The sequence below is a fragment of the Halichoeres trimaculatus genome, unplaced genomic scaffold (assembly GCF_033239565.1).
Source record: "Halichoeres trimaculatus isolate MK-OKI-2021-1 unplaced genomic scaffold, fHalTri1.1 fHalTri1_scaffold_14, whole genome shotgun sequence".
Lineage (NCBI taxonomy): Eukaryota > Metazoa > Chordata > Actinopteri > Labriformes > Labridae > Halichoeres > Halichoeres trimaculatus.
Window position 1 is genome coordinate 23,388,665 of NW_027437192.1, and position 27,307 is coordinate 23,415,971.

The 27,307-nt window shown below is 40.9% G+C and overlaps 1 protein-coding gene across 11 annotated transcripts in view; it reads left to right on the top strand.

Annotated features, from left to right (window-relative positions):
• The window catches only part of adgrb2 (adhesion G protein-coupled receptor B2), a 286,386-nt gene that overhangs the window by 213,180 nt on the left and 45,899 nt on the right, over positions 1-27,307 (top strand). For all 11 annotated transcript variants that reach the window (XR_012599510.1, XM_074686141.1, XM_074686147.1 and 8 more), the window contains 6 exons: positions 2,864-2,990; positions 15,517-15,620; positions 15,961-16,063; positions 16,498-16,648; positions 20,325-20,394; positions 23,976-24,042. Coding sequence is in view for 10 of the 11 variants with exons in the window: in XM_074686141.1 (XP_074542242.1) it covers positions 2,864-2,990; positions 15,517-15,620; positions 15,961-16,063; positions 16,498-16,648; positions 20,325-20,394; positions 23,976-24,042 (622 nt within the window). In the remaining variant the exon portion in view is untranslated. The remainder of the gene's footprint in view (positions 1-2,863; positions 2,991-15,516; positions 15,621-15,960; positions 16,064-16,497; positions 16,649-20,324; positions 20,395-23,975; positions 24,043-27,307) is intronic.

Below are 27,307 nucleotides of genomic sequence, written 5' to 3' on the forward strand. Positions count from 1 at the left end.
GCCTCAGGCTTTTCATTGTCAGCTATTACATTTAATATCCAAAAGTCAAAGTTTGATAAAAAAATAATCTGTGGGTGTTGTTTAGGAGGAGTTACACAAAGAAAACAACAATCACATTTGTTTAACACAACACTGTGGGTGTTTTTTTTTTCTTTCTGGATTTGACCAAAACATCCCACAAATGTCACCAGATTTAAATTCAAGTGTTACATAATCCAATTCAGTGCACAATAGAATCTGACATTGTCTTTTTGTGACAGCCTCGCCCACCAAAACAAGAAAGTCAGGAACAGTGTTCAAGCATTAGCAGTTTGTTATAGTTTGTTTTTGTTAAAATTTAGCACCAGTTGAAAAACTTTCTCTCTGCCTCTGAGCGAATCATTCACATTGTTGATCCTCCCCTATTTCTCCACCTGTCTCTATCAGCTAGGATAGAAGCATGTCCAGGGTTTAATGTAAGGTTAATGTGTGGTGTGAGCCGCCAGAGTAATTAGTTCATTTAGAATCGTATTGATCGACCTCCTCACTCAACCTTCCATTCGGGGCGATCAGTGAGATGTGGGAGATCGGGGGCATGTAAAGGGAAAAAGAAAGATGTAGGGCAATAAACAGGACAAGGCTCTGTTGTATGGGAATTCTGGGTACTCTGTTTCTCAGCCACTTGTTGCATGTCAAGCCAATTGACCATTTATAGCTGTATAATCCCCATACAGCATTTAAGCCGCACTGGCCTTTGTTTAGTGTTATCCGAGGCAACCCGAGTCTCCTGAGGTGTTCTTCCAAGAAAGTGGAGACAGAATAGAAAGAAGGAAAGATGAGAATGAGAGTTTAGGAGTGCTAAACACGGACTTGAGAACAAGTGGGGTGATATTGGCAGCAGGGTAGAGGAGGCTGTCAGTGTGGGAGAGGTGATCTCTGCATTTTAAACTTTAAGAGTGAATGGGTGAGCCCTGTGAGCTTCACTGTGGAGATGAGGCTACTCTCAATATGTTGCTCAGGTTTCCTTCAGTCTGTTCCTGGAGGAGTTTTAGTCATTTCCGATTTGTGCCATGAATAAATGCACTGGAAATGTATTAACCCCTTTGTTCTAGATGGATGCTATGTCCTCTTAAAACATCCTTTATATCCACAGTGTCCTCGTGATGAGTGCATCTTTGCATCTCTAATTATCTGTTGATCAGCTGTCACTCTACGCTTTGTTCAATTTTATTTTTAGCCAAACTTGAGGGTCACATTGTTTGGTAAGCTACTTTCATCAAAGATAGAGAGATTTCTTGTGTTTGTTTGTTTTTGCCTAAATGTTGCCTGTGGCACATAACCTACTCTCCTTTAAAAAGTCCAGGCAGCTTGCAGTGTGTGTTTGACATGATTAAAGACGGCTTTATAAGAGAGCAGGATAATGCCTGTTCTGAAACATTGACCTCCTGAATGGCGCTAATGGACATCCGATGACCTAGCAGCTCTTTGTTCACCTTCCTCTTACGGCTCTTATCTTGTCTCTCCTGGTTTGACCTGTATCTTTTGACACTCATGGTGAATCTCCAACAATTCAACTCACTTGCGCCTGCAGTGCGTCAATGCTTCCAAACATCAACATTTCTTGTACTGACGCGATCAGTGTTGTTGTTTTTGACAGTCTGTTTTACTTTGAAGGTCATATTGAAGCATTAGTGCTCTTAGTTTCATAGCAACATTGAAAAAAACTTCCAACAGGAGCTTCAAGAAGACATTTCAACTGGATAAGCGTCAACAGACAATAGCCACGGTTACATAAGGAGTTTTTCATCTTTCCAAATGGAATCTTTCCGGATGACTTTCCAAAAACAATAGTATACATGGAAAGGAATATTCCAATCTCTGGTCTACATGTGCCGCTATAATCAAACAGAATAGTCAATGGAGCATGTGCAGAAAAACGTAAACATCACGAGATTTATCAAAGCTGGAGGACGACAGTTTGTTTATCACGGTCTTGCAATACTCCGTATTGTGAGTTTGTCGTCCGTCCAGTCTTGATATTATGTTCATTTCTTTCAAAGTTTGGATCAAAAACAAAATTTCCGTAGCAGTCCAGTGCTGACAGCTCGTTGCCATTTTTAAAGTTGAGGAACGTCTCTAGTTGCGTCTTGCGTCATATCTGAGCATGTGCTGAAAGAACACACCCTGACAACTTTCTGTTTGAGTGGATACATGATACCTCAAACAGTTTGGGGAAAGGAATATTCCACCCCTGTGAAACCGATTAAATATCCATTCGGATTGGCAGTCTTTTTTTGGAATGAGGCGTATACAAAGGTTAAATTCTTTCCATTTGAGCAAATAAACCGAATGCAAGCGGAATATCTGGGTCCATGTATACGTGGCTAATGCTAGATGTCTTCAAAACATTCTGTCCTACTTTTTTTCCCCTTGCAGTTGGAACTAGAAAGTGACATGGGAGTGGGTTTTCACCCCTGTCCCATCCAACTCCTGATAAAATGACTCCTGTACTGCTCCCATATTTTCCCCCTTCTTTTGATTTTAAGGCAATACAAACTTGTTTTGATTTTTCACCCATTCCTTTTTAGATTACTGTTAGCTTCTGGGAAGTGTAGTTCTTTTCACTTGCATTACACTGTAGGCTTATTGGAAATAAACTACAAAATGGCAGCAAATGTTACATATTACATTTTATCTTCCTGATTGGTTCCCACTCCTGTCTGCTCTCGCTAACTTTTGATCCGGTACCATCCCAATCATGTGATTCATAGTAAAGTAAACTGGATATATGTTACGTCATGTGACATGTTTGTTGTGTGTAATTGTCTCACAGTAACTGTATTTGTACCCTCTGCACCCACCCCCCTTCCCCCACCTCCTCCAGGGAAGCTGGCGCAGAAAACTGGGGCACAGAAGGCTGCCAAACGCTCGTGTCTACCACCATCCACACCAAATGCCTGTGCAGCAGGATATCCACCTACGCCGTGTTAGCGCAGCAAGCTAAAGACCCGGTGAGTCACTTCTGAACAGCTTGATGAACTCTTGGGGAACTTGGGTGCTGACAGGGCAAATTTGAACATAGGTCAGGTCAGTGGGTTGATGACTTATTATTCCATGATTTAAAGCATCATTTGAGACTGTTAATACTGGCATCAATGGAGAATTATGAATGATGTGTTTTGAGAAGTTTGAAGATGAGGTTCCCCTCCTACTCTCTTCCTTTCTTAAAACACTGTCAAGAAGCAAATGGGTGCATATAGAAAATTGCTGTCACTTTGAAATGTTGTGATGAGTGTCTCTTTGCACGTCTAATTATATGTTGATCAGCTGCCACTCTTCCCTTTATTCAGCCATGTGTTAGCTTAAATTTGCAGAAGGTCAGATTGTTCAGAGAGATTTTATTTTGTTTCTGCCTGAGGCACATAACCTGCGCTCCTATAAATAGTCCAGGCAGCTTGCAGTGTGTGTTTGACATGATTAAAGACGGCTTTATAGCAGAGCAGAGTAATGCCTGAAACATTGACCCATTCTCCTGAATGGCGCTAATGGACATCCAGTGACCTGGAGGCTCTTAGTTCACCCTCCCCTCGCAGCCATTATCCCCATCCAGCAGACCTCAATTCATTTAATATCCAACACATTTATTTATTTCACACTATTATTTTTCACACTTGACCTATTTTTTTTACTTTTCCCGCCTTTTTGTCCTTATTTTTCTTCCATGAGATTACCCTCTGCCATCTCTTATTCCCCCTCTTCTTATTATGTAGCTTTTTGCACATCTATCACACCCTTCTTCACTTTTTTAACACTTACTTTTTGCTCCTCAACTGCTGTTGACACATAATGTTCCCTTTGGCTTTAACTGTGAAGTTTTCTCTGTGCCTACTTTGCACCTAATGCCCACGAGGACAGCGAATAAATAATGAGGGAGCGAAAGTAGATAGTAGAGCCTGTTGTCACGCACCAAAATCTGTGGGAGGTTTGTGTGTGTGTGTGTGTGTGTGTGTGTGTGTGTGTGTGTGTGTGTGTGTGTGTATGTGTGTGAGTGATTTTCTTTAGTTTAGTAAATGGAGCCAGCAAAGCAGATCTCTTGTAAGCACTAGAGGGTGACTCCAGGTGTCACAGAAATGGAAAGTGATGGTGAGGAATGGCGGGTTTTGGGGAGGAAATGTTCAACCAAACAGAAAAGGCAAGCTTGGTCTCAGCTGGCAGGAACAGAGAAAGAGAAAGGGAGTGAGTGAGAATGAAAGAGAGGAGAGGGGACAGAGAGATAGAGAGGAGATGTTGTTTGCACTAAGTAATAATGCATTAACAACCAGTGTCGCTGAGATAAAGAGCTGCAGGCTTATGCGGACATCTATCCCTGTGTAACCTTTTCAGAGTAAACACAGCTTCCATATTAAGCTTGCTTCTCCTGTGTGTTTTTCTTTTCTCTGTAAATTATTGTCAAAAGTGTTTTTGTCCTTACATACTCTTTGTTGTTTAAATACAGACAGAATCTCATAAAGGAGGCATGCTCACAGCTCGTTTTCTTTTTATAAGTCTGATGCTTTTATGGAGTCTTGTAATTTTCCCTCCAAAGACCAACCATAAAGTCAGGTCCACTGGAGAGGAAACTGCCCGTCATTGTCATCGTCATAGAGCTGTTGGTTTCATTTTAACAGCATGTTTAAACTATGCTACATGGCTGTAGATTGACACCACAGCTTTAAAGTAGTCAACAACTCCAGATTATTTCATACACAGGTCTGTGGCAGCTCACTCACTCCAAAATAGAGCTCCAGCTGCTTTCATGATGCAGTATCCAGATGAGCTGCACCTGCATGCTTATGTCATAAGTAGCAGCTCAAAATCCAAACTTTGGTGATATTTCTTAACTTTTTTGACACAAAGTACATGTTTTTTTTTAAATGTCAACAATCAATTAGGCCATCTGGGAGACTTGGACCAGAATTGTACCATTTGAAAAGTGCAATAGTGCCATTGCTATTATATTGTCTAGCTGCTCAATTGCAATACGGAGCACTAAAGGAAAAGACACATGGGGATAATCTCCATATTTCAGTGCATTGCAATGAGCATGCTAACTTTGAAAGCACAAGTTATAAGTCCTATTTGATGCAGCATTACGGGATTCTTCAAACCTTCACACATTTAGAGACCACACACTTGATTATAACAAAAGACAGATCGCACAAGATCTCTCTATTCTGATTTTATAGTGTATGGTGTGTACGCCGAAGCACACCACACATGAACTGAGTCTTCAGCAGAGTATCAGCTTCTTTACGCTGAATATCCCAAATTATGTGTAGTAAAACCTGACTTTGGTGTAAAAAAAACATGATGGACAAACTGAAAGAAGCAATGCTGGTTGTTTTCAGCCCCTAAAATTTCAGAAAAAGAGACAAAAAAGAAAAACAATTATGGAAAAGTTGTGGAGATGATGGGGATATGAGTTGTATGAATAACAGTGCGAGTTGAAGGTGAGTAAAGTCGTCACAAGTATTACAGGTAAATTTCTTACTCCACCTGTGGTCAGTCATCTGAGTCAGCTCAAATCTTGATTGGCTCTGCTCCAGTTCATGTGACATTACACGTTGTACCCGCTCGGCTCCTCTTAGGGAACCCCACATACTACAGGATTTATTGTCCTAAATATTAAACATGTTCATCATCTACCATCTCTCAATCGGAGGCCTTCCTAGCGGCTCTGACTGGACAAAATTACCCTGAACACATCCCACACCACAGGAAAATCACACTCAATGTCATTTCCAGACATTGGACAACAGGGCTTTTGCTGGCTTTGATCATAAGAACATCTGGATAAAAATCAGCCCAATTACCCTGCAGTGTGTGCCAGCCTCAGGACAGCCAAAATGAACAGGGACTGAGGAGAGAAGTTTGGTTCCTAAAAAAGGGCCATGGCTAGATCAGCATCCCGATTTTTGGCTTTTTATCAACCAAGAAGCAAAATTTTAAGATTTTACACTTTACTCAACATTAAAACAAATAATAAGATTAAAACTCCAGTTTCTCGAACAAAGTGTGCTGGAAATATTTCTCCCAACTTTACAAATGTGATTATTTTTTAATAAAGACCAGTCTGACTCAGAGAGCAAACTTTCTTTCTCATTCTGTGTCTTTGAGTTTGGTTTAATTGGTCTGAGTACTTCTACTGTCAGCACGCTGAAGGCGAGCTCATATTTGATGTCCAGATGTTTATTTCCCAATAACAAGGCCCTGGCATTGCACACGGTGGGAGAAAACGCAGAATAACTTTAGCGTAGCTGCGTTCTACAGTGTTAAAAGTTCCTTTGACACAATACGTGCTTGAACAGTTTCACACAGGTTGCACATTTGTTCTGCAAAGCCATAAGCAGGAATAGCAATCTGAGTAACTGCTGCCTTGAACTTCTTCTCCTGGGGTAGATCAAGTCATTTAATCCATCCAAATTTGGATAAGCCAAGTTGAAACTTGCTGGTGTCCCCACTGACACAGCTGAGAGGAAGAGATGAGTCAGTGAGGGTCACTAACTGCCGCTGTGACTTTCAGATGCTCTGCCAATGCCCAAGGTTTTACCAATCACGCACAAAACCCTTGATAACAAAGACCTCAGACTCTCAGTTGGCTTGTAAGACTTGAAACTTAGTATCATAATGTGGGAGTAATTATTTTACCCCCCTTTCCATTTCTCCCAGATATCCCCATCTCCACTCCATTACATGTGAAGAGGGTCGAATTAAGGGGATGGCTTTCAAATGAGTGACTGAAGTTTTATTCTTTGTTCCCAGGAGCTTGACTCACATCGCAGGGGTCTGAAACCCATTACAGATCCCAGGGAAAAGTTAATTACCACTATACGGAGAAACCCTATGGCTGCAACCTTTAAGCTAAAAGGGTCATTCCAGTTGCTATTTCTGGTTTCTGTGCCTTCTCTTCCAACTGAACAATATTGACTTTCCCCTGCTACAGCAACCAGGTCGGCCATGTAGAGTGAAAGAGGAAACACATTGACTTTTTTTGACATTTGTTGCATCTGTGAAGAGTAGGTTAGTCATTAGTGACTCGCCATTGAGCCCCTGGTACCACCATTAGACCCAGTGCAGGGGACCGGGAGGTATGGGTCAGAGTGTTTGTGACTGTGGCTTTCAGTCAGGAGCTTTTTTGGCCAGTGCTGAGTGCACTTTGTGGCTTTAGGGTCCTTTCGAGTTAGCTCTGTGTTCCAGCAGGAGATTGGATTTTATAAAAGAGGAATGAGAGACGGATTGAATTTGGCAAGGCATAAAAAAACCCAGTCACATCCAGACATGCCAACACGGACTACAACATTTCCGTGCATGCATACAAGCCTGCATGCACGGCTCAAAACACACATTCGTATGCTGCGTCCAGCCTGTGTGGCTGCTGGAGCAGAGCTGAGTATCAGCAGCCCAGCTCTGACAGCTTATCCCAGGCCACGGCGCTAGGGACAAGGAGGGCTGAGGATTAACCTCCATGTTTAATAGAAAAGGGAAGAGAGGGAGTGGAGGGAGAGGGGGGAGCGAAAGAGATGGAGGGATTTAGAAGCAGTGCTGCCATTACAGGCCGTTTACAGTGGAGCGAGGGATAGCCAGTTAATCCTGTTTACTTTCAATAGCCTCTGAGATTTCCGTGTGTGTGTGTGTGTATCTGTGAAACGATCCTGCAGTCCATGACTCTGTGTGTATGTGTGTGTGTCTATAGATAGACTTTTACTATTAGACTTAAGGCAGAGGTTGTTACTTTTGAGAAACAGAGGAGAGGAAGGTGGGGAAAGAGGATGTGACTGAGTGAGGTCACAAAGTCAAACAATAAACCAAACCACTTAATTCCTAAAATGACCACAGTGGGAATACGAACCCTGCGGATACAACTGTACTCCTTCCCTCTACTGTTCTCACAGGGTTGTAGGATTTGAAGTTAAAGGGGGGTAGTGGCTTCATAAAAGTCAGTTTAACATTTTAAACCTGTCAATCAAACTGGGCTTAAGCTAATAATGCCACAAACAGTACAGTGGAAAGTAGGAAAGGTGATGAAAAAAAGGAGTTGCGTCTCCATCACCAATTCCTGCATAAAAGCAACTTTTAAAGGATACCTATACTGAATAGGAAATCCTTCATTCTTTGTAAGTCAGGTTCTGCCAAACTGTAACAAAACTTCTCTCAGGAGACTTCTTTACAAAGAGGGTAAGCACATACTCTCTGCTCTATTATTACTGAAAGATTAACCTTGAGAAAGCACTTGGCAAAAGTGGTGAAGGGATTTTTTATTTTCTATTTATTTATATTTTTTTCACAAGCAGAGATCTCAACAGGAAAGGTAGGGAAATAGTCACCCAGACAGGCAGGGACTCTTTCACTGAGTAAGAAAAATAACTATTGATATAAGTTTACTTTTGACATAGCCTGTTAAAACTGGAGTGATGGACAGAATGGTAAGTTGACAGTTTTCAAACACTGAGCCATCATGTAATATGGTAACAGAGATACAATATGTAAACAAAGAGGCAAATGCTATTTGCTAGAATATAATATAATATAATATAATAGAATAGAATAGAATAGAATAGAATAGAATAGAATAGAATAGAATAGAATAGAATAGACATTTGGTGTAACTTCCTCTTTGTCCTGCTAGGTTAGCTGTTTTCGTCCACTTCAAATAAATTGAGTCCATTTCCGTCTGTGATATTCGTGCTCACATTGTAATGGAAAAATCTCACAGACACTCTATTTTTGAGACCATTAATTATTAAGACTGGCCAAAGAGCCTGATTGTCTCTGAGGAGACGAAGGGGGTGATTGAGGCTCTCCAAGATGGCAGCTCATATTTCACCTTATTATAACTTAACTGAAGACAGTGTTTCAAAAGAAAACAAGGCCTGCCCTAGATGAATCCTCACTACAAGGTTACAGTATGCAAATATGTTGCGCTTGTCAACTGTAATTAAAGGATGAGGGCTGCTAAAATTTATGAGAGGGACTCATGAATCATATTAGATTCCTTTGGATCCCTTGTCGAATTAACTGAAGGTGAGTCAGTGACAAGGGAGATGATGAGAGAGTAAACAGGTGAAATTATTTAGCTGTGTGTCGCTGGCTGGAGATGCATAATGGCAAAGTGTGGGTGTGTTGTGGGGACAGATCCACTTGGTAATGGCATATTTTAAAAGTGTAAAAGGGTTTGTTTTGTCTGCGGTGGCATTTTTTGACATTATGTGGAAAACAAATTTTGTCCTAAGCCAATATTTGTACAGAAATGTACCCTTTGATAAGCCTTTCAAAAAAACTGGCAGTTTTTCTCTGAACCATGGCAGCTTGTTTTTAATAAATCAATGATCAGACCAAGATGTGTCTGATACTATCCTTGAAGAAAAGGTTACTCTTTGTGCTTCTGGCTTTATTTTTTCAAACTTAGTGTGGGAGTGAGTAATTGTTGTGAGGCTGATACACGATGCTAACATGAGCAGCACTGATTTTAAATTGCGTGTATTGAAACACAGGCAGAGTTGGCTCTTGGTATGATGACTTCACATTTGAAGTCACTTTGTCAGCCCTTCAGGTTGTCAGACACTGACAGGAGACTTATGGTTTGTCTTGGGGCCACTGAAGCCAGAGCCTGTCAAGGTGAACCCTTTGGGGTCGGATGAATTGATTCAGTTGAAGCATATCGCAGGCAATATTTACCTAGTGCCATGACAGCAAAACAGGCAGGAACACTATATTAGCAAGATGTAGAGTTTTATATCCCTGCAGTGGCACAGTCTGTTTGTGCACTCTGGTGTGTGCGTGTACTTATGGGGGGACAAAAGGAGGATATGACCGCTAAAAGTAAACATGCTGAGTTTTGAAAATGTCATCCTTTCAGAATTCAGCATTTCACAAGAGGGAAAGCTATTTTCACATCCTACATGGGGCTATAAGGAACAAACGAAAACATTTTATGAGTGTTACTGAATCTCACAAATGTGTGCACATAGTTTTCAGAGTACTCAGAGCCGGCAAGCAGCCTCTTCTGAAATAATATAGATGGTGTGTTTGGGTGTTTACAGATTCCTGAAAAACAACCACAAACATCTCTGCATCCCATAGCAAAAACAAAGGCAGCTGTAACATGGTTTTTGGTGTAGCTCCGTCAAAACTGGGTGAAGGTGTGTCAGAGTCACAGTGTCATTGGCAGGGTTTGCATACACTACCAGCATTTAATATTTTTGCTCTGTCAAATCCCCAAACTGCACTTTTTTGTTTGTTTGTTTTTGGCTACAGTAGCTCAATTATCGTTTTTACATCAGATCTGCCAAGTGTGTTGGCAAATAGTTGCTCATTACCCTCATCCTGCTCCCAAATATGTGAACTTAAGCATTTATTTGTGGAAGTGGAGAAACAAATATTCACCCTCCTCTCCTCTGATTTGTCCCACCAACTCCTGGGGAGTTGTTTGGCTCTGTGTATACATATGCTCTGCTAGCTTGTTTGCTAGTTAGTGCAGTTGCCTACAGGTAGCATGTGATGTCTTTTTTCTTTTCTTCTTTTTTTTTTTCCTTTTGTTTTTTTTCTTTTTGCATTCTATTGCAATGTAAAGTGGAATGTTTTGGGTTTTTTTGTTGGTTTGTTTTTAATTATTACAATTACTTGGTAAATGTTAGCATGCTAACTAACCAAACTGAAGGGGGATGAAAATGGATAACATTGTGACTGGATGGCATCAGAATGCTGGCCCTGTCTCCAGAACTAAGCCCACATGCCAGCATTAGCAACAGAATATACAACTTTGTTGGGGGGATAATGGTGGGCAGCATTTGGATGCTGGCATTGTTTACAGAACTAAGCTAGCCAGCCAGTACATTAATTTAACTCAAAACATGGTTGATTTGAGGTCCTATCTAAGAGTTCAAGTTCAGCTCCTCCCTTATCCCTTAGATATGATCGATGGTAATTAGCTCTAACAAATAAGTGGTAAACATTTCACCTGGTTAGCATCAGAATGCTAACATTGCCAGCTGTGACCAAGCTAACAGCCACTGTGCAACAGTACAGCACCACAGAGCTGTTAGCATGGTGGTAGGCTATCCATCTTTTACCATCAATAACTTGTTATGAAACATTTTTATAACATTTGAAGACAGCATAGACACATGCTTTCACAAGACACCTAGCATTTAGCGCATAGCCTATATAGCACAATTTAGCTATACTAAATTTGCATACTTAGTAAGCTGTGATACAGTTTAATCTGACTCTCCTCTTTCTTTCTGCATGCAGAGAATGCATTCTGGGAATTTTCTTCAACCACAGTATACTGTAAATCTTTAAAAGAAGAGACTAGAAAAAGTAGCAGATGTAGTAAGATACGGATGGACTTAGAGAAGAAAAAGCAGCATGAGACCCACTGCTGGGAAGTGAGTAAGAGCTAAAGCTGGTGAGGGAAGAATGGGAGAGACAGAGAGGCAGACACAGAGAGGGAGGATAGGTAGGAGTAGAGGGAGGAGGAGGGGGAGGAGGGGTGTCAGCGAGAGGAGATAAGTAGGTTAAACTTGCTGAGCTGAAAATAGCTATCTTCTCCATCACATGGTAGCCAAGCTGCCCAGGGGATCCTGGCCATATACAGCAGAGCCTCAGTACACTCTTCCTAATCTGTCGTCTCTCCTCTCAGACATACACACACACACACCATGCACACGCTTTACACAGCCACACACCCTTTCTAACAGAATATCACTATATCAATGTGGAGTGGGGCATTTGTGCGACACTATAGCCTCCGGTGTGCTGTGTATGTTTGCTTGCACGGGTGTTCCCCTTATTATTTCATTTCCTTCTTTGTAGCATCCTTCCGCATTATGAAATTAGACTCTTATCTTATCACGCACTCATAACCTAGTCAAACCAATTAACGAAACACCATTAGACAAACTGACACAATAAAGAGCTCTGGGGCAATTTGTGGATACACATTTAGCAAATAAGTGGGATTTACTCCAGTAGTTGTGTGATTTAAGTCAAAGTGCAAGAGATCGAGGGAAAAGGAAACTCAACAGGCTTGTCTTAGTGTGTGTGAGTGTGTGCTTGTCATCCCTGATGTATCATACGTATTTGATCAGTCAGACCTCAAAAAACACACAACCACTTGTGTATCCTTTGACCTTCCTTTCTACATAATATCAAACACCCTCGTCTCCCAGGCCCTCTCTGTTTTTCCTCGAAGCTCGTCGTATCTTCCTTTTCTCTGTCTGTGAAGTGTTTTTGATTTTGCCTCACCCCTCTACTCACCCTTAAATGTTTATGTGTGAGTACAGTATTGGTATTCCAACCTATCCCAGCTCCCTCTGGAGAAATGTCCGTCTTTTGATTGGCCAGAGGCAAACTGCTGAAACAGAAGCTTTGACTCTCCCTCCATTCTCCTTTCTACCCCTTCTCCTCCCACACTTTGCTTTGTCTTAGTTGTCCTTAACTCTCCCACTGTGTTTCTCTTTTCTGAATCATATCCTACTCCTTTTCACTTTACTTTCTTTGCTCCTTCCCAAAGATTAAACACACACACACACACACACACACAGTTTTTTTTTTTTTTTTTTTTTACTTTCCTCCTCTTCCTTTGACTCATCCTGAAAAGATTCACACACTCACGCACACACAGCTTATACCCTGACTTCCAATTATTTGGTGCATCTTCCTGGACGTGCCTTTGTTTGTGAGCATGTACTTTATTTGCAGTAAAAAGACACCTTGTGCAGAGTGTGTGTGTGTATGTATGTGTGTGAGCGCAGTGATTAATGTTCGGGTTGAAAGGAAAGGCTGGCCACTCTAGGAGGTAAATTGAGGTAAATTGTGTGATTGAGAACTTAAAAGCAGGCTAACATTTAGCCCATTTGGGACACGGTGGGGTGCATGCTCTCCCTGCAGCTTCATCTGTCTGTTCCTCATCCTTCCAAAGGCACACCTCAGGAGAGAGGCGAGGCAGAGGTGTACTGTACATCATGACCTAGATGGTTTAATTATGTGCTGTGGTCTCGTGCTTTTACTTTGTTCATGTAGAATTATACCATGAGTATAAACAGGCTGGCGGCAACGTCCCAGTGTACTTTCTCCCCTGTGGCAGTTTGGCTTGCTACCTGGAAAGGGTACTTCATGTGCCCTCAGTTTATTTTAAACTATAGATACCATAATCACAAGGTACAATGCTGGGAGTGACATAGCCTGGATGACATTGAATTGGCAGAGATATCTTTAACAAGCGGCAACTTTTAGAATAGTGTAATTATATGTTATTATCCTGCTCCATCAAACAGACTTTTGTGATTTTAATTAAAGGTAATTGCATACAATTAACAGCAAGCAATTAATGGCAGCTATCAGGAAGAAGTGCAAATGCAGATAGATTATATAAGTAAAAAGCAAAAAATATGCCTCTTTAACCTATACAGACAGATGCTAAAAAAAACCCTCCATCAAAATTCATCAGTCTCTCTCAAACATCTATATGTTTATCAGTCTTTTCAGTGAAGCTATGTATGGAGCTGTAAGCCAGATATCCCCTCCAGACCCCAACTGAACCATGTCATACTCTGTAAATTGCACCTCAGGGAGGTGAGACATGGCAAATGTGATGCAGCCAAGTGCTAAAACGCTCACAGAAATGAGTGCAGCTAGCTTATAAATGAAGATATGTGACAGAAGACTGGATGTTCTATCCTCCAAAGAGGACCAAAGACATGAAAAACCCAGTGTAGTTGTTTTTTTAGTCCCAAACCCAAGCCTTTCCTCTTTTTTTTCTGAAAGAAACTATCGCACTGAAGGGGCAGAAGTTAAACACTTTGACATTTTGAGAAAGCTGATTGATCCACAGGCTAAGACAAAGCTTATCAAGGATTAGCACAAAGCTTTGTATAGCTTAGCTTTAACTTTTACAGTTTGGATGGGCAAAGAAGAAAGTGTCAATACCTCACTGTATTCACATTTTTCTTGCTAAAACCTTTCATGTACTACACCTGGCCTCTTAAACACTTAGTTTTCTGTCTGATGATTCAGAAACAAAGTTATGTTTGGTTCTTTACTCTGTTTGTGACATTTTTGAGGAGAGCACTTTTTTTGTTTTGTTTTAGCGCCTTTAGTTGGAGGAATATGACAGTGGGTAATGGTGTGAGAAAATGGGAATGAGCTAAGAATCTGACAAGCTTTGTAAAGACCTCTGAGTGGTCTCTGAGTGGTTGGGAAGACTACAAAAGTGCTATGTCAGTATGAGTCTATTTGTCATTTACTACCAAAGTGCTTCAGGTCAGGTTTAAACCTGGGCTGCTTTCAGCCTTTTCACAGGGTGGTCCTGATTTAAACACTGAGCTAAACCTATGATTATAACAACACTACGGAAATATAAAGCATTAAAACTGGTAACCTATCAGAAAAGAGAGGGGAAAATATCACAATTTGCCGGCATCAAACCATGTCGACATGTCCCATGTGTTTGAGTATTAGACTACAATAGATAGGATGAGCCAAGTGTACAATCTGTCTGCATGTCCACGGACACAGTCTAATCCTTTGCGATCTAATACCATCTGATCACTCACCCCTGTTTAAGATGGGATGGAATTCCCCTCCATCTATGTCTTTATGTTTGACACAAGTGGCAACCTTTGGTTCTGCTGAAAGTTAAAAAAAAATATATAAAATAACTTTTGATCTCATATTATATCAAATAATTTTACAGCAGAAATAAACTCTACTAATCTGGCTTTGGGCCCTTTATATCATTATTGTACCTTCAGAAACTCTACTGGCTGTGGTCTCAATTCTGAATTCTGAAGTTAGCTGGAGTCAACATTTCCCTCTATAGTTACAGCAACTTTAGAGCCTCAAATTATACAGTACATCTTATAAAACCAAGATCACTGAGTCTGCTTCATGATTCACACAGTCTGTTTGCTCCTTGATACATTACAGTGTTTGTGTTTAGGTTATTTTTACCTGCAATGTCCTTACATGTTTGAAGAATAAAGAGAAAAACCAACACGGCAGGACAGGAATGACTTTGTCAAAGAGTAGAGGCCTGCTGTGGCTCTGGTGTAAGCCAGTAGTGACCCCATGGTCACTGTGTAAGCAGAGCAGCGTTGGTTCATTTCATCTAATGAGATTCAGGGGCAGAAGCTAATCCTGGCTATCATACTATACCAGACATGACTGTTAGCTTGTGGATTGTGGTAGTTAGCCGAGGCGAAGGAGTTTGCTGGGAAATCAACGAAAGCACGTCCAGGTGATTTCATCCAATCTTCTTCAATTTGATTTAGATCCCTCTCCTTACTTCATTCCACAACATATTTTATATTTCTCTGATATATCTCACACGGTAGCAGCTGAAGACACTCTGGTTGTCCTTCCTCCTGAAATAACCTTTTACTCTAATCAAAAAGGCTTTGTCTGGTGATGTGCAGAGAAAAGCTTGAAGTAAATACTAACAATGCTCCTTTTTTCTTTCTCTGTCCCACCTCCCACCCTTCTTTTGTACTTCCACAGGACATGGGTCCTGCCAGCATGCCCTCTGTGCCCCTCATGGTGGGCTGTGGGGTCTCCTGCACCGCTCTGCTTATCCTGCTGCTAATCTACGCTGCCTTCTGGAGGTACGTCCACACATTTACTGGATGATGTCATGCTTGTCCTTATACGTCCCTGTGAGCAGTCAGTGGTGATTTTTCTCCCTGTTTGGTGCTCCTGCCAGTACATAAAAAGTTCAATTTATGCTTGTCCTCTGCTGTGCCAACACTCCAATGAGGCCTAATAAGAAACAAATGGTTCAACTGCAGCGGGGGGTGGTGATTAGATTTTTGGTAACACACATGACAGATGGCAAAATGAAGCTAATGGCTCTGCAATGTCCAAAAAGATCAGTCCATCAATCTGTCATTAACACTTATCGCACATGTCTATCCCTGCTCTCTCTCCTCACTCTCTGCTCTGTAGGTACATTCGCTCGGAGAGATCCATCATTCTGGTGAATTTCTGCCTCTCCATCTTGGCCTCCAATTTATTGATCCTGGTGGGACAATCTCAAACGCTTAGCAAGGTAAAGCAGAAAATACTATTTCTACACTCATCTCAACAAAGAACTGAGTCGACACATTTATTATTCCAGAAAAAGTGCAGCGATGAAAGTCTTTTTCACACCTCGAAACAAAATATCCAGTGTAGCTCTTACTGTGGCATGTCAGAAATTTTGGCTCTGACTAAGCAAGCCTGCACGGTGTGTTGGTCAGTATTGATCAAAATGAGCAATACAGTAGAGCCAGGCTCAAACCCTTTTCCTCCACACCGTGCGCTTTATCAGACTCCCCTTTTTCTCTTTGTCCTCCTTATTCTGCAGAGCTTTCATTTTCCTCCGCTGACTAGTCCAAAGAGATGATTCATTATGACACCTCTTACAAAAAGACTTTTTGTGTGTGTGTGTGTGAAACAGTTTCATCTTCCTCTCACTCTGTATCTGACTTTTTCTCTGTGCAGGGCCTCTGTACTGTGACCGCTGCCTTCCTGCATTTCTTCTTCTTGGCATCCTTCTGCTGGGTGCTGACGGAGGCGTGGCAGTCCTACCTGGCTGTCATTGGCAAAATGAGGTCACGACTCATTCGAAAGCGGTTTCTGTGCCTCGGCTGGGGTGAGTGCACACATTGTACTACTTTACCACACACTTATGGCTGCTGTGTAAAATCTGGTGAATGTAGAAAAGCTTGTTAAAAGTCAGGTGGGGATAGGGGTTCTAGTTTCGTAAAATATGAATGACTGTCCAAATTTTAGCATTTTAGAACCATAAGAGTAACTAACAAAAAATAAAGAAGTTTCACTTAAAGATGCTATGAAGAGGATTTGTTTTAATTGGACTGCCTTGCCACCCTCTGCCCCGGAGTCTGACGCACACTGTCATCAAGATGTGACTTTTAACCAGGGGTGGGTTTGTTTTGGAACTAATTTTCTTTATTCAAAACAACTTTTTACCGGATACAATGCAACATTGTAATGTTAAATGTAGCACTAATAGCAGCCCTTTGCTACAACATATCCGTAGACTAACATATCAACAAGCAAACTGTCAGTTTATACCATAGTTTAGTAGCCGTCCATAAGTAGCCCTGACAGCCCGATGCTGTGAAACGTGTCTGTAATATGTAATGTTAGTGAATCCTGGTTAGCTATGTCCTGCCAGTCATCTACCAAGCAGAGCTAATGTAACCTCACTCTTCATTTACTGATAGACTCTTAAGTTTGAACAGACCACTGCAGAATAACTGCTGACTGTGGGTTGGAATAAGCATTATCACAAACAGCTTAGCTCCTGTGTTAGCCCTTAACCTTGGGCTGTATCCCTTTCCCATTTAGCTTTCTTCTGCTCTTCTGGGTTTTTTTTTCTGTCCTGTTTCTGTATGACAGTTAGTCTCCTATGTCCTCCATTACAACAAAATTAATCAAAGAAATTGTTTCAAGCAGAAAAAAAAAAAAAACGTAGATTTCTCTTCTCACTTCTAAACTTTGTCAGCCGATGTGGTGTGATCATAGAAACTTGGACGTGCCGTAAATCAATGCTGTCTTATTTGACCCAATCAGAAAGCTACAAAGAAGCTATGGAGAACTATTTCAAAATAACCTACAATGGTGCTGAAAATCCCATTTTGAAGTGTGGAAATTGACCATCTATATCTAAAAGGGGGCCTTTTTCAAGATCACTTTGAAACTCCTCACAGCCCCTTTAAGATGTTTCATTATGTCATAAAAAGGTACATTATTAATGAATTTTGGCTCACACATTTTTCTTACAAAGCTCATGGATATCTTGTCAGGGGAAGTAAAACTGACCTCCCCATGAATACAGCTTCCATTCCCAAACTCAGGCTTTTAGCACAGAGCAGTGAGAACTTCCATTCTGCATTACACCTGTGCTTAACATGCCAGAACAATTGTTTCATTCACTGTCTTAATGAATAAAACATACAAATATCCTTTGCGCTAATATCCAGGAGTGGGTTTAGATGGTTAAAAGACTGCAATTACTTTTGAGCTCATAGCCACAAAAACAGCAGAAAGATGTTTTCAAGTTACATTTGCATCATCTGAAGTTCACAGTTATTACTCTGTTAGCATGTTTTGGAATGGTTTTGAATGTTTCCAAATTTTGTGATACAGTTTTTCTGCTAATTGACTCATTTTTAGAACTGTGAAACTGTAAATAAGTTTCTCAGAGACATTATCTTGCCTGAAATTTGGAAAGTAACGTTACCCAACATTGCTAGCAGAAACATGAATGAAAAGGATTCAGGATGATAATTGTAGAGGTATAAAGCCTTGCACATTTTTTGACTAGCATCTTAACAGTAAACAACATGAAAAACACTACCCTAGCTAATTACCTTCTTTGTTCTGTATGATATCTTTCACATTCTTGTTAGCTTAGAATGAAAGTTTAGTTCACATTGTGTATTTCTGAAGTGAATCTGAATAGCTGAATGATCTGCTGATTACCTGTTGTAAGGTGTACATGGTGGTATATGTGTAGATACGGTTTAGCAACATGCTACTTCAACATGGAACAAAAGTGCTAATGGAGGTTTCTGTGACTGGAAAAACACACTGTCCTTCTGTGCCAGAGGATTTCCAGCGTAGCAAATGAAGCCACTTTAATGAATTGGGAGCTGATTGAACCACTGTTGTGTGACATGAATCGGTGATGGAGAGCAGCAACACAAGCGTTTTTTAATGCAAAAAATTAATGCAATATTATGTTGTGGGGCTTAAAGTGTTTGCTGCATTAATGACTTGCCTTGCACAATACTCATTAATATCATTTTTTTCTAGGCTGCACACTGAGAGTTCAACCCTTTATGTGGTTTTATGCAATAATTGTTTTTACAAGTTAAGATGGACAATCATTTTAGTTACAAACAGTTACAAAGGGATCAGTGTGCATTCAGAGTAAAGCTAATCTGTGCTGTACATCAGCTGCTACACCTCTCCATTGTGCTGCCCTCTCAATGCACTGCAGCCTGATGCAACAGGCAGCAGGAGTGTTAAAGGATAATCAAAACATGTGATAACATCAGAACAGCACTGGGGAGATGCTTTGTGATAGCCAGAGAAATTAAAGCTACAGCTCACGCTCACACCCACACACACATTTAGACATACGCACACACACTGTCTGTTCATTTCACATCATATCGATCCCACGAGTCTAATCTGCCGAGTCACTGATGCCCTTACCTGATACAGAGAAGGGACAATGTATAGATTGTTGTACAGTCACAGATAGTGAGCAAGAGATATCGACACTGTGTGTGTGTGTGTGCAGGTGTATATTTGTGTGTGCGTTTAGTACGCATTGGGAGATAAATGATTATACTCACAAATGTACGTCAAATTGCATGAAACATTGAGCCGAGTTGAGAAGATCAAACAGCTTATCCTCTGCATGTCCATTCCACAATTCCCCTCCCCAAATTATATGATTGGAATCAGTTGCCATGGAAACAGGAGACTTGGGGTGTGACGGGATCTGTGTAAGATTAGCAGCTGTGCATGTATGCTTTATGTATAAGGTGCGTGTTTGCTGTATTATACATGGGTAAGGTGCCAGATTGATGTTGTTGCTGTCTAATTAAAACTTTGTGTGTTTCTGGTTAGCAGACCACTCTGGCTTCCCCACCACCATCTTATTTGTTAATGTTAATGTGACTTTTTCTAATTGCTTTTCATTTGCAGCCATAATCACAGCTCTGTTAATTACATGAATATTTCAGCGCCAAGCTCATTACGGGGGCCGAGCATATTTCCTTCTTTTTCTGGCACACGCTCTGCGACGCTCGGTCTCACTCTCTTTCCTTCCTTATTTTCACACAGAGTCAGACTTACGTAAATCTTTTGATTTGACTAATTAATGCATGGCTTATTGACCACTCCGAGCTATACCTCACATTATGTGAGCTCTTTTCCCCACACAGGGTCAGTAATGGCATTGTTAATGTACACAATAGTCCAATACAACATGAAATCCCTAAAACGGTTAATCAGAGCTTTAATCCCTGCACAAAACCTGGGATCTGAGCCCAGTCTTCATGCCTGTAGCTACACCTTTGTGTCAGGGAGCTCTCGGGCTCTCCCACAGAGCACCCAGTCAGTTTCAATCATACATGCCCATGTTACGTTCTATTGCATGGCTGCTTGGTATTTGAATAAGAAGAACCGTATGGCACACTGAAGGACCTTATTTAGCCGCCACGGCTCGTCATCCTCATTAAGGCTGCCTTTCCTCCTTTGTCTCACTCTTGTGCTCTCTCTGTCTGCAGGTCTTCCAGCTCTAGTCGTAGCAGTGTCAGTGGGATTCACCAGAGCGAGAGGCTACGGTACAGCCAGCTAGTGAGTACACTTAACAACCTCTTCCTCAGGACTCCATTTGGATATCATAACTTAATCATACGTTTTTACCTCTGATTTGTGACTGGGTAGGCTGAAGGCACAGCGCCTTAAAAATGCACCTGCTGTTTAGAATTTAATGCTCGCCCAAGTTCTCCTTTCACTGTGTGAAATAGTATCTCTGCCCTCAGGGTTTAAAGCTGAGGTCTAGTTCATAAATTTGTATATCTGTACCACTTATCTTGTAACCTACAGGGGGTGGTCAATGATTCAGCAGAGGCTCAGCTGAATACATACACTTTATTGTGTTTATGCTGAAAAATAGTCAGACAGGTTTTGTACCCAGCATGCATTTTACACAGTGCAGGTAAAAAATGCTTATAAAGCTATTTTTGTGAAGTTTATCTTGGCTGTTAAATCAGTCTCAATGTTGGATGTAGTAAATAACACCAATGAATCCCTCAGTGTGTGATAAACTGACCTTGAAAGTTTGAATTTTTCAATCCGGTGAGTTGGCAAAATTTGGCCTTATGTACCATGATGCATTGCAACAAAGCAGCCAAGGCTCCATGTTGCTGCATTTACTCAGAATGTTGTTTTATTCATTTAACCTTTATTTTGAAAAAAATATTCCCAAAAAATATGGGACTCAAATCTTTTACAAGCAAGTGGTTCCCAAAACAATGGTCTTAGAGGATAAGTTCAGTTTATACAGCTTTTACATTGTTTATAGAATGAAGTAGAACAAAATACTCACCCAGAAGGCTTTCCTGATCCAAGCAGTGCTTGGGGAGATATTTGGCTCCAAAATCATGCAGCAGACGTCCGTATAATGGGATCCATTGGGGCATAGACAGCACCACTCCTAGAACTGCATTAATTGTCCAAAAACGTGTGTTTTTCACCAATATTCCATCATGGTCCGCTCCGGGGTAGTCCTCTGCTGCAGTCTGTGTCACTCCAGACAGCGCTGTATGGCTGTGATGACCTCTGAACTGACGAAGACTTTGTTTACGTTTGCCTCTCCGCGCATGCGTAGCACTCTCTGGAGAGCTGACTCCACTTCCTCCTTTCTTTGAGGGGCAAATGTAAACAAAGTCTTTGTCAGTTCAGAGGTCAGTACAGCCATACAGCGCTGTCTGGAGTGACACAGACTGCAGCAGAGGACTAACCCGGAGCGGACCATGATGGAATTTTGGTGAAAAACACGAGTTTTTGAACGATTAATGCAGTTTTAGGAGCGGCGCTGTCTATGCCCCGATGGATCCCATTATACGGACGTCCGCTGCACGATTTTGGATCTAAATATCTCCTGAAGCACTGCTTGGATCAGGAAAGCCTTCTGGGTGAGTATTTTGTTCTACTTCATTCTATAAACAATGTAAAAGCTGTATAAACCAAACTTATCCTTTAAAAAAGGTGATAAATTGTGGGCATCTCAAACTCTTTGTTTTGGAATTAAGGAAATGCTGTTAAAGCAAGTTGTAAGAGGGCTCGTTAAACATAAATCAAAGGCTTTTAAACAAGGCTTAAAATCTGAATAGGTATTTGTGTAAAATGACAACAATGTGTACCAACACAACACACACGACTCTAATTGTTGAGGTTAAGCCTATGAACCCACAATGTAAACAACAAATGTTCCTCTTCTCCTTAAAGTTTGTAGTTTATACTTTACAAAGCCTAGATGAAATATTTTCATAAGGTCTGGCAGACACTGTACATATTTTATATGCAACGATGGACAGTCATCAACTGATCGGTTTACCCACATGACCAAAAAAAGCACACAATTGATGTGCACACATTGCATGGCTCAACATCAGTGTCTACACTGTACAAGTAAAAACACAATGACCCCTTCTTTATATGATGTTCCTGCTCGCTGTGTGGCCCAACACACTCTCAAATGTAATGATTTCAGCAGAGAAAAATACATCAACATTCTTCTAGTGTATCTCTAAAGCTTCACAAGTCCAAGCCACACTTATTATGTTGACTTTATAGTGTGCATAGGTGTGTTTCTGCCGTATACATCTGCAAACATGTTGTGTTGTGCTTTCTCTGGCGCAATCAGGATAAAAAGCTGTAAAGTTGGAGAATTGGCTTGTAGCCCTGCTTTTTTCAGTCAGAGGTTTCAGTCTACTGACAAAATTTCTGGCCATCCAGGAGCGGTTGATCAGGCTGTGATCTTTCAACCAGTCATGCTTAAATCAGGTCAGGATCAGGCTCAGTTTGCACATTGTCCACCTGGTTTAAAGAGCACAGTTAAAGGAGCACAGTTTAACCACTCTGGCTCTGGGTGTAAGTGTGTGTCTGAGGTAAATGGTACATATACTTGTTCTTACAAAGTGCTTTTCTACTCCATCCGAGCACTTAAGCACTTTTACATGGCTAGTCCCATTCACCCATTCACACGCAGATGGTAGAAGCTCATTGAGCAAGGAGGACCATCAGTATTAGCTGATCTCATTCATACACTTCACCACCATTACACCCAGCAACACTCAAAGTTCATCGGAGATAAACACCCTGGAGTACTTTAATAACTTCAGAAACTCAGCTCCTCCTGAACAGTTTGTGTTAAAGCTAGCAAGATTTGTATGCAACAACCTCAGAATCATCAACACATTTCTGTTTAAATGGTGCTTAACTGTGATTACTTCAGCTAAGCCACTTCACACAGTCCTAATGCACTGAGTACAGCAGGGACGAAAGCACAAGAGCAGACACCTCATACTGAAGTAACTGTTCTGACTTACATTTGGTTACGTGAGAAACTTTGAGGGGGATAAGGTTTTTAGGATGTTTTTACTTAAATTAAGCTCTTAAATGTGACAAGATAAGCCTTATTAATTTCCTGAGAGGTTAATTGTAGGAATTAAGAACAAAAACACTCCTGCATGCATCAAGTGCTGATGTGTACGATTTCTGAGCAAAAGACGTGGAGGGAACAGCTACTTTAGTTTTTCTAAAGTGTTAACAGAGCATTCAAAAAGCTCTGTTAACACTAACTATGGGGCTTTGTTACCCAGTAAGTAGTGTAAGTGAATCAATGAAAACACTTTGAAGATGTTTACTAATGAATTCCCTCTCACTGTAGTTAACATCCCATTAATATGAGGGCTGCATATTAGCTTTTAGGATGTGTGGTTTTAATCTTCCTTTTATTGAGCTGCAATTAAGACAACAGAGGGGATTCAGCACGCTCTGATGACATCACTGGAGGACACATTTAAACTCATTAACTCTCAATAGCTTTCGCCAAATGGAATTTCACAAGACCATTTATAGTTTGAGGACATGTTTTAGGTAATGTACATAATAAATGTGTTCAGCACTGAGGGCAATATTTGCAGAAACAGGCACTTACCCAGCCTAAGAAATGACTGCTTTATCTCTCATTTAGAGGATTCAAGAAAATGTGATCCCTGTAATTGGTTGTGTATTTGTTGTGGTTAAGTACTTGGCGCTCGAAGCTAGTGAAACGGGAGACCTGAATGTGTTAAATGATGTTTTTTAAAGGGGTAATTATGTGACTCTTCCATGTTTGTGCCTAAAACACTCCTCTGTTTTTGCTCTAGCTGCTGGTTATCCTTGGAGGGAGGGCTGCTTTACGCCTTTGTTGGGCCTGCCGCTGTCATTGTATTGGTGAGTCTACAGAAACACACTCTGCCTTGACAAAAATTCACCCCTTTTCAGAGAAACCAGCTTCCCTCACTCACCGGTCACATTGCATAATTCTGCAAACATTCTGCAAAGTTAGCCTCCAAGCCAAGAGTGTTACAGCAGCTGCAGCTGACCTCTGAGGATTTTCCTTTCCCCAACCACCCTGGGGTGTCAGCGACAAAATGATGATAAGAGCACTTTGATCGTTGAGTTTGAAATGTCAGGCCAGAAAAACTACAAAAAGACATTCCAGCAGACGGGAGCTCCCAGGCATGTGTTTCTTATTTTCAACAAAGCAGTCAAATATCTCACCCTTACCTGAACTTACTAGATAGTAGCTACTGTGGCTCATTAACCTGATGAAGCAAAACAGATATTTTCACAGTGTGATGATAAGTCACATATTTTTGGCCATTTGTGTTTTTGTGCCAGTTGCAAACAAACCCTCTTTTCTCATGCGTACAGATTAATGTCACGCTTTTGTTCTTCAGCAACATTGTGGGCATTGATTGCATCTCAGTAGCGTTTTAATCATCTGTTGTTGTGTGTGGCTGTTTCCAGGATCAGCTAATTTGCCCCCGATGAATTCCTGGGTGGATACTTCCACTGCTTAACCTATTAAGCTTGGATGTGGTACTGAACTGCAGTTTGATAATTGCTGCCACTGCTGTTGTCACTTTGTAGGTGTGTCTATTTATGAATCTCCATACACATGTAAAGAAGGACATGTGGCCTGGACGATATCATAGGTGTGCAGACTGATACAGTATTTGCCAGACTATATGTCACTCCGTATAATTCGCATCAGCCAAAAGGAACTAATTGCAAATAACTTCAATGACTAAGAATTTGTGTTTTGAGGTGTAAATATTCCTCCTCACCTCATATATGTGACCCTAGTTAAGTTTCACTTTCATTTCTCCACGTGAGCTGACTTACTTTGCCCATGTGAACTCCGCCTTCCCCTCCCCTGCTTTACTGTAAGTGCTGCCGGTTAGACCAGTGCAGTGCAAGCTTAAATAAGCTCTGTTGGATAAATGCCCTCACTTTTAGAAAGTTATGGAAGTTTTGACATTAGTTTGTAAGTTTGTCACTCAAATCCCCCAAAAAACTGTCTACAACAGAGAGTGAAGAAGACGAGTGAAATTTTATGTCACTAAATCACATTATCAGGCACTTGACACCAGAATCTGTCCAAGCTGGAGATGCAGAGCTTCTGTCAACGCTTAGTGCTGTCAGGGCCATGGGGTTATTTCCTCATTAATATGAGTTTTGTAATCCTGTTCCATAAAAGTACCAAATAACACAGCACCTCATTTATTTGATATATAAGTCACACCTGACTCTAAGTCACAGGACCAGCCAAACTGCGAAAAAAAAGTGAGTTATAGTCCGAGAAATACCGTGAATTCATGTTTAAAGGAATTTATGAGAAAGCAGTGGTTTGATCTTCTTTTAGTTTGTTGTGCAAGGTGACAGGGGATTACCGATCAATGAATATTCACAATTATGATAATATGTGGCTGAAGATTTTTAGAACCTGAGTTGTTGGAAAAAGGAGAGACTTCAACAGTCTGGTTTCTATGCTGTGTGAAGAGAGCAAGAATATGACTGCACATCAAATACAGTGGATCTTGGTGACTATAAGCACCAAGAATTACACATAATTTACCTCACTTTTTTGCTCTGTCTCAAGGTCTACTTCAGAAAGCACATTGCTGTATTGATATTCAAGTCTGAAAAACACAAGGTTCTGCAGCTCTGTGTGCTGTTTGCTTCAGCTGTGACTGAGATGAGCTGCTCCATCTCAACAGAGCTGCACAGTAGTCTGTCATTCAGTTGGCACTGAACTCTATCCATGTATGTGATGAGCTGGATGGAGAGGGAAAGTCCCCACCTTTCATGATGTTTATTCATGATGAATGTGACAAGATTTACAGCACAAGAAGTTTATGCTTTTCGAGGCAGGTTATCTATAGAAACTCTTTTCAATTTAAAATAAATAAAATAAAAAAGGAAGCACAGACCGCATAGCCCACATGTTATAATAGTAGTGCCAAAGCAATTTTAACACATGCACATTATACACATTATATTCACAGATACCTTATTTCTGAGTCATCCAGAAGAGGATTTTTTTTTTGTTTACTGAGTTTGACCCCAACAACATCTAAAAGCAAATAATGAGCACCAGTTATTTATCTCCAACTCAAGCTTTTTAGACTGGACAATGCAGTTTTTGGCTCATTGGTATGTATTTGGCAGCTGCAAAATCTGCACAACTCTTCAGTGATTCAGGCCCACAGGATCCCTCCACAAACAACCAGAGGGCCAACTGTCAAAACTGGAAATCTCACCAAATGGTCAAATGTGGCTTTTGTATAAACAAACCCAGTGGACAACAGGAAGGAAGAATTGATATCAATCCATAGTGCTTGGCTGTTATTGAGTCTCAACACATGACAGCCAATGGGATTGAACATTAGTAGTCCCTCAAAAGAAACGTCTAGCAGAGTAATATTTAGAGTCAGCAAAGAAAATTAGGAGTTTCCTCATTTTTTGTGAAATTGGGGGCCTTAATGCAGTCCTTAAGGGTCTCAGATTGAAAATAGTCTAAAAGTCATTTCAGTAACTTGGTCATACTAAATCCTTTGTTTATTTTCGCATTAAGACATCTGCAGCCAAATCCAAGGACGAGCCATGTAGCAGCTATAAGGTTATGGTAATTAGGGTTAGCTTTATGTGTTGACCAAATGCTAGTAGAAACAGGTGTAGGTGTTGACTGTAGTTTGCTGTTCTTCAGTTTTTCCTCCAGTGGATGTGGAGAGATCTGATTGGAGAGGTCTAGCTCAACACTGATAAAGCACTAGCTGATACAGAGCTGTAACACTAGGGAACAATTTGAAAAAAAAATCTGTTGAGTTAGATTTATATGCTTATTAACACCAGAATTGGCATACTGATTCCAAAGTTGCAGTCATTTTTTTTTTCCAGCACGTCAAGTCTTTTCTCCACAGCTTACCCTCCAGATAAGCTAAATTCCACTGATTAGCTGTAAAAAGACTTGCCACCTGATTACGATTGGACTCATCTACAGCTAGTCACAATTAAGACAGTGTGGTGAGAGTTGTGTGTGGCTCCTATTAGGTCAGTACTATCAATACCTGCAAACAGAAAGCTAGCATAGCAGGAATTAAAATGATTTGTAGTTGTCTCTTAACTTTGTAACCATGGGCATACCGTTGTA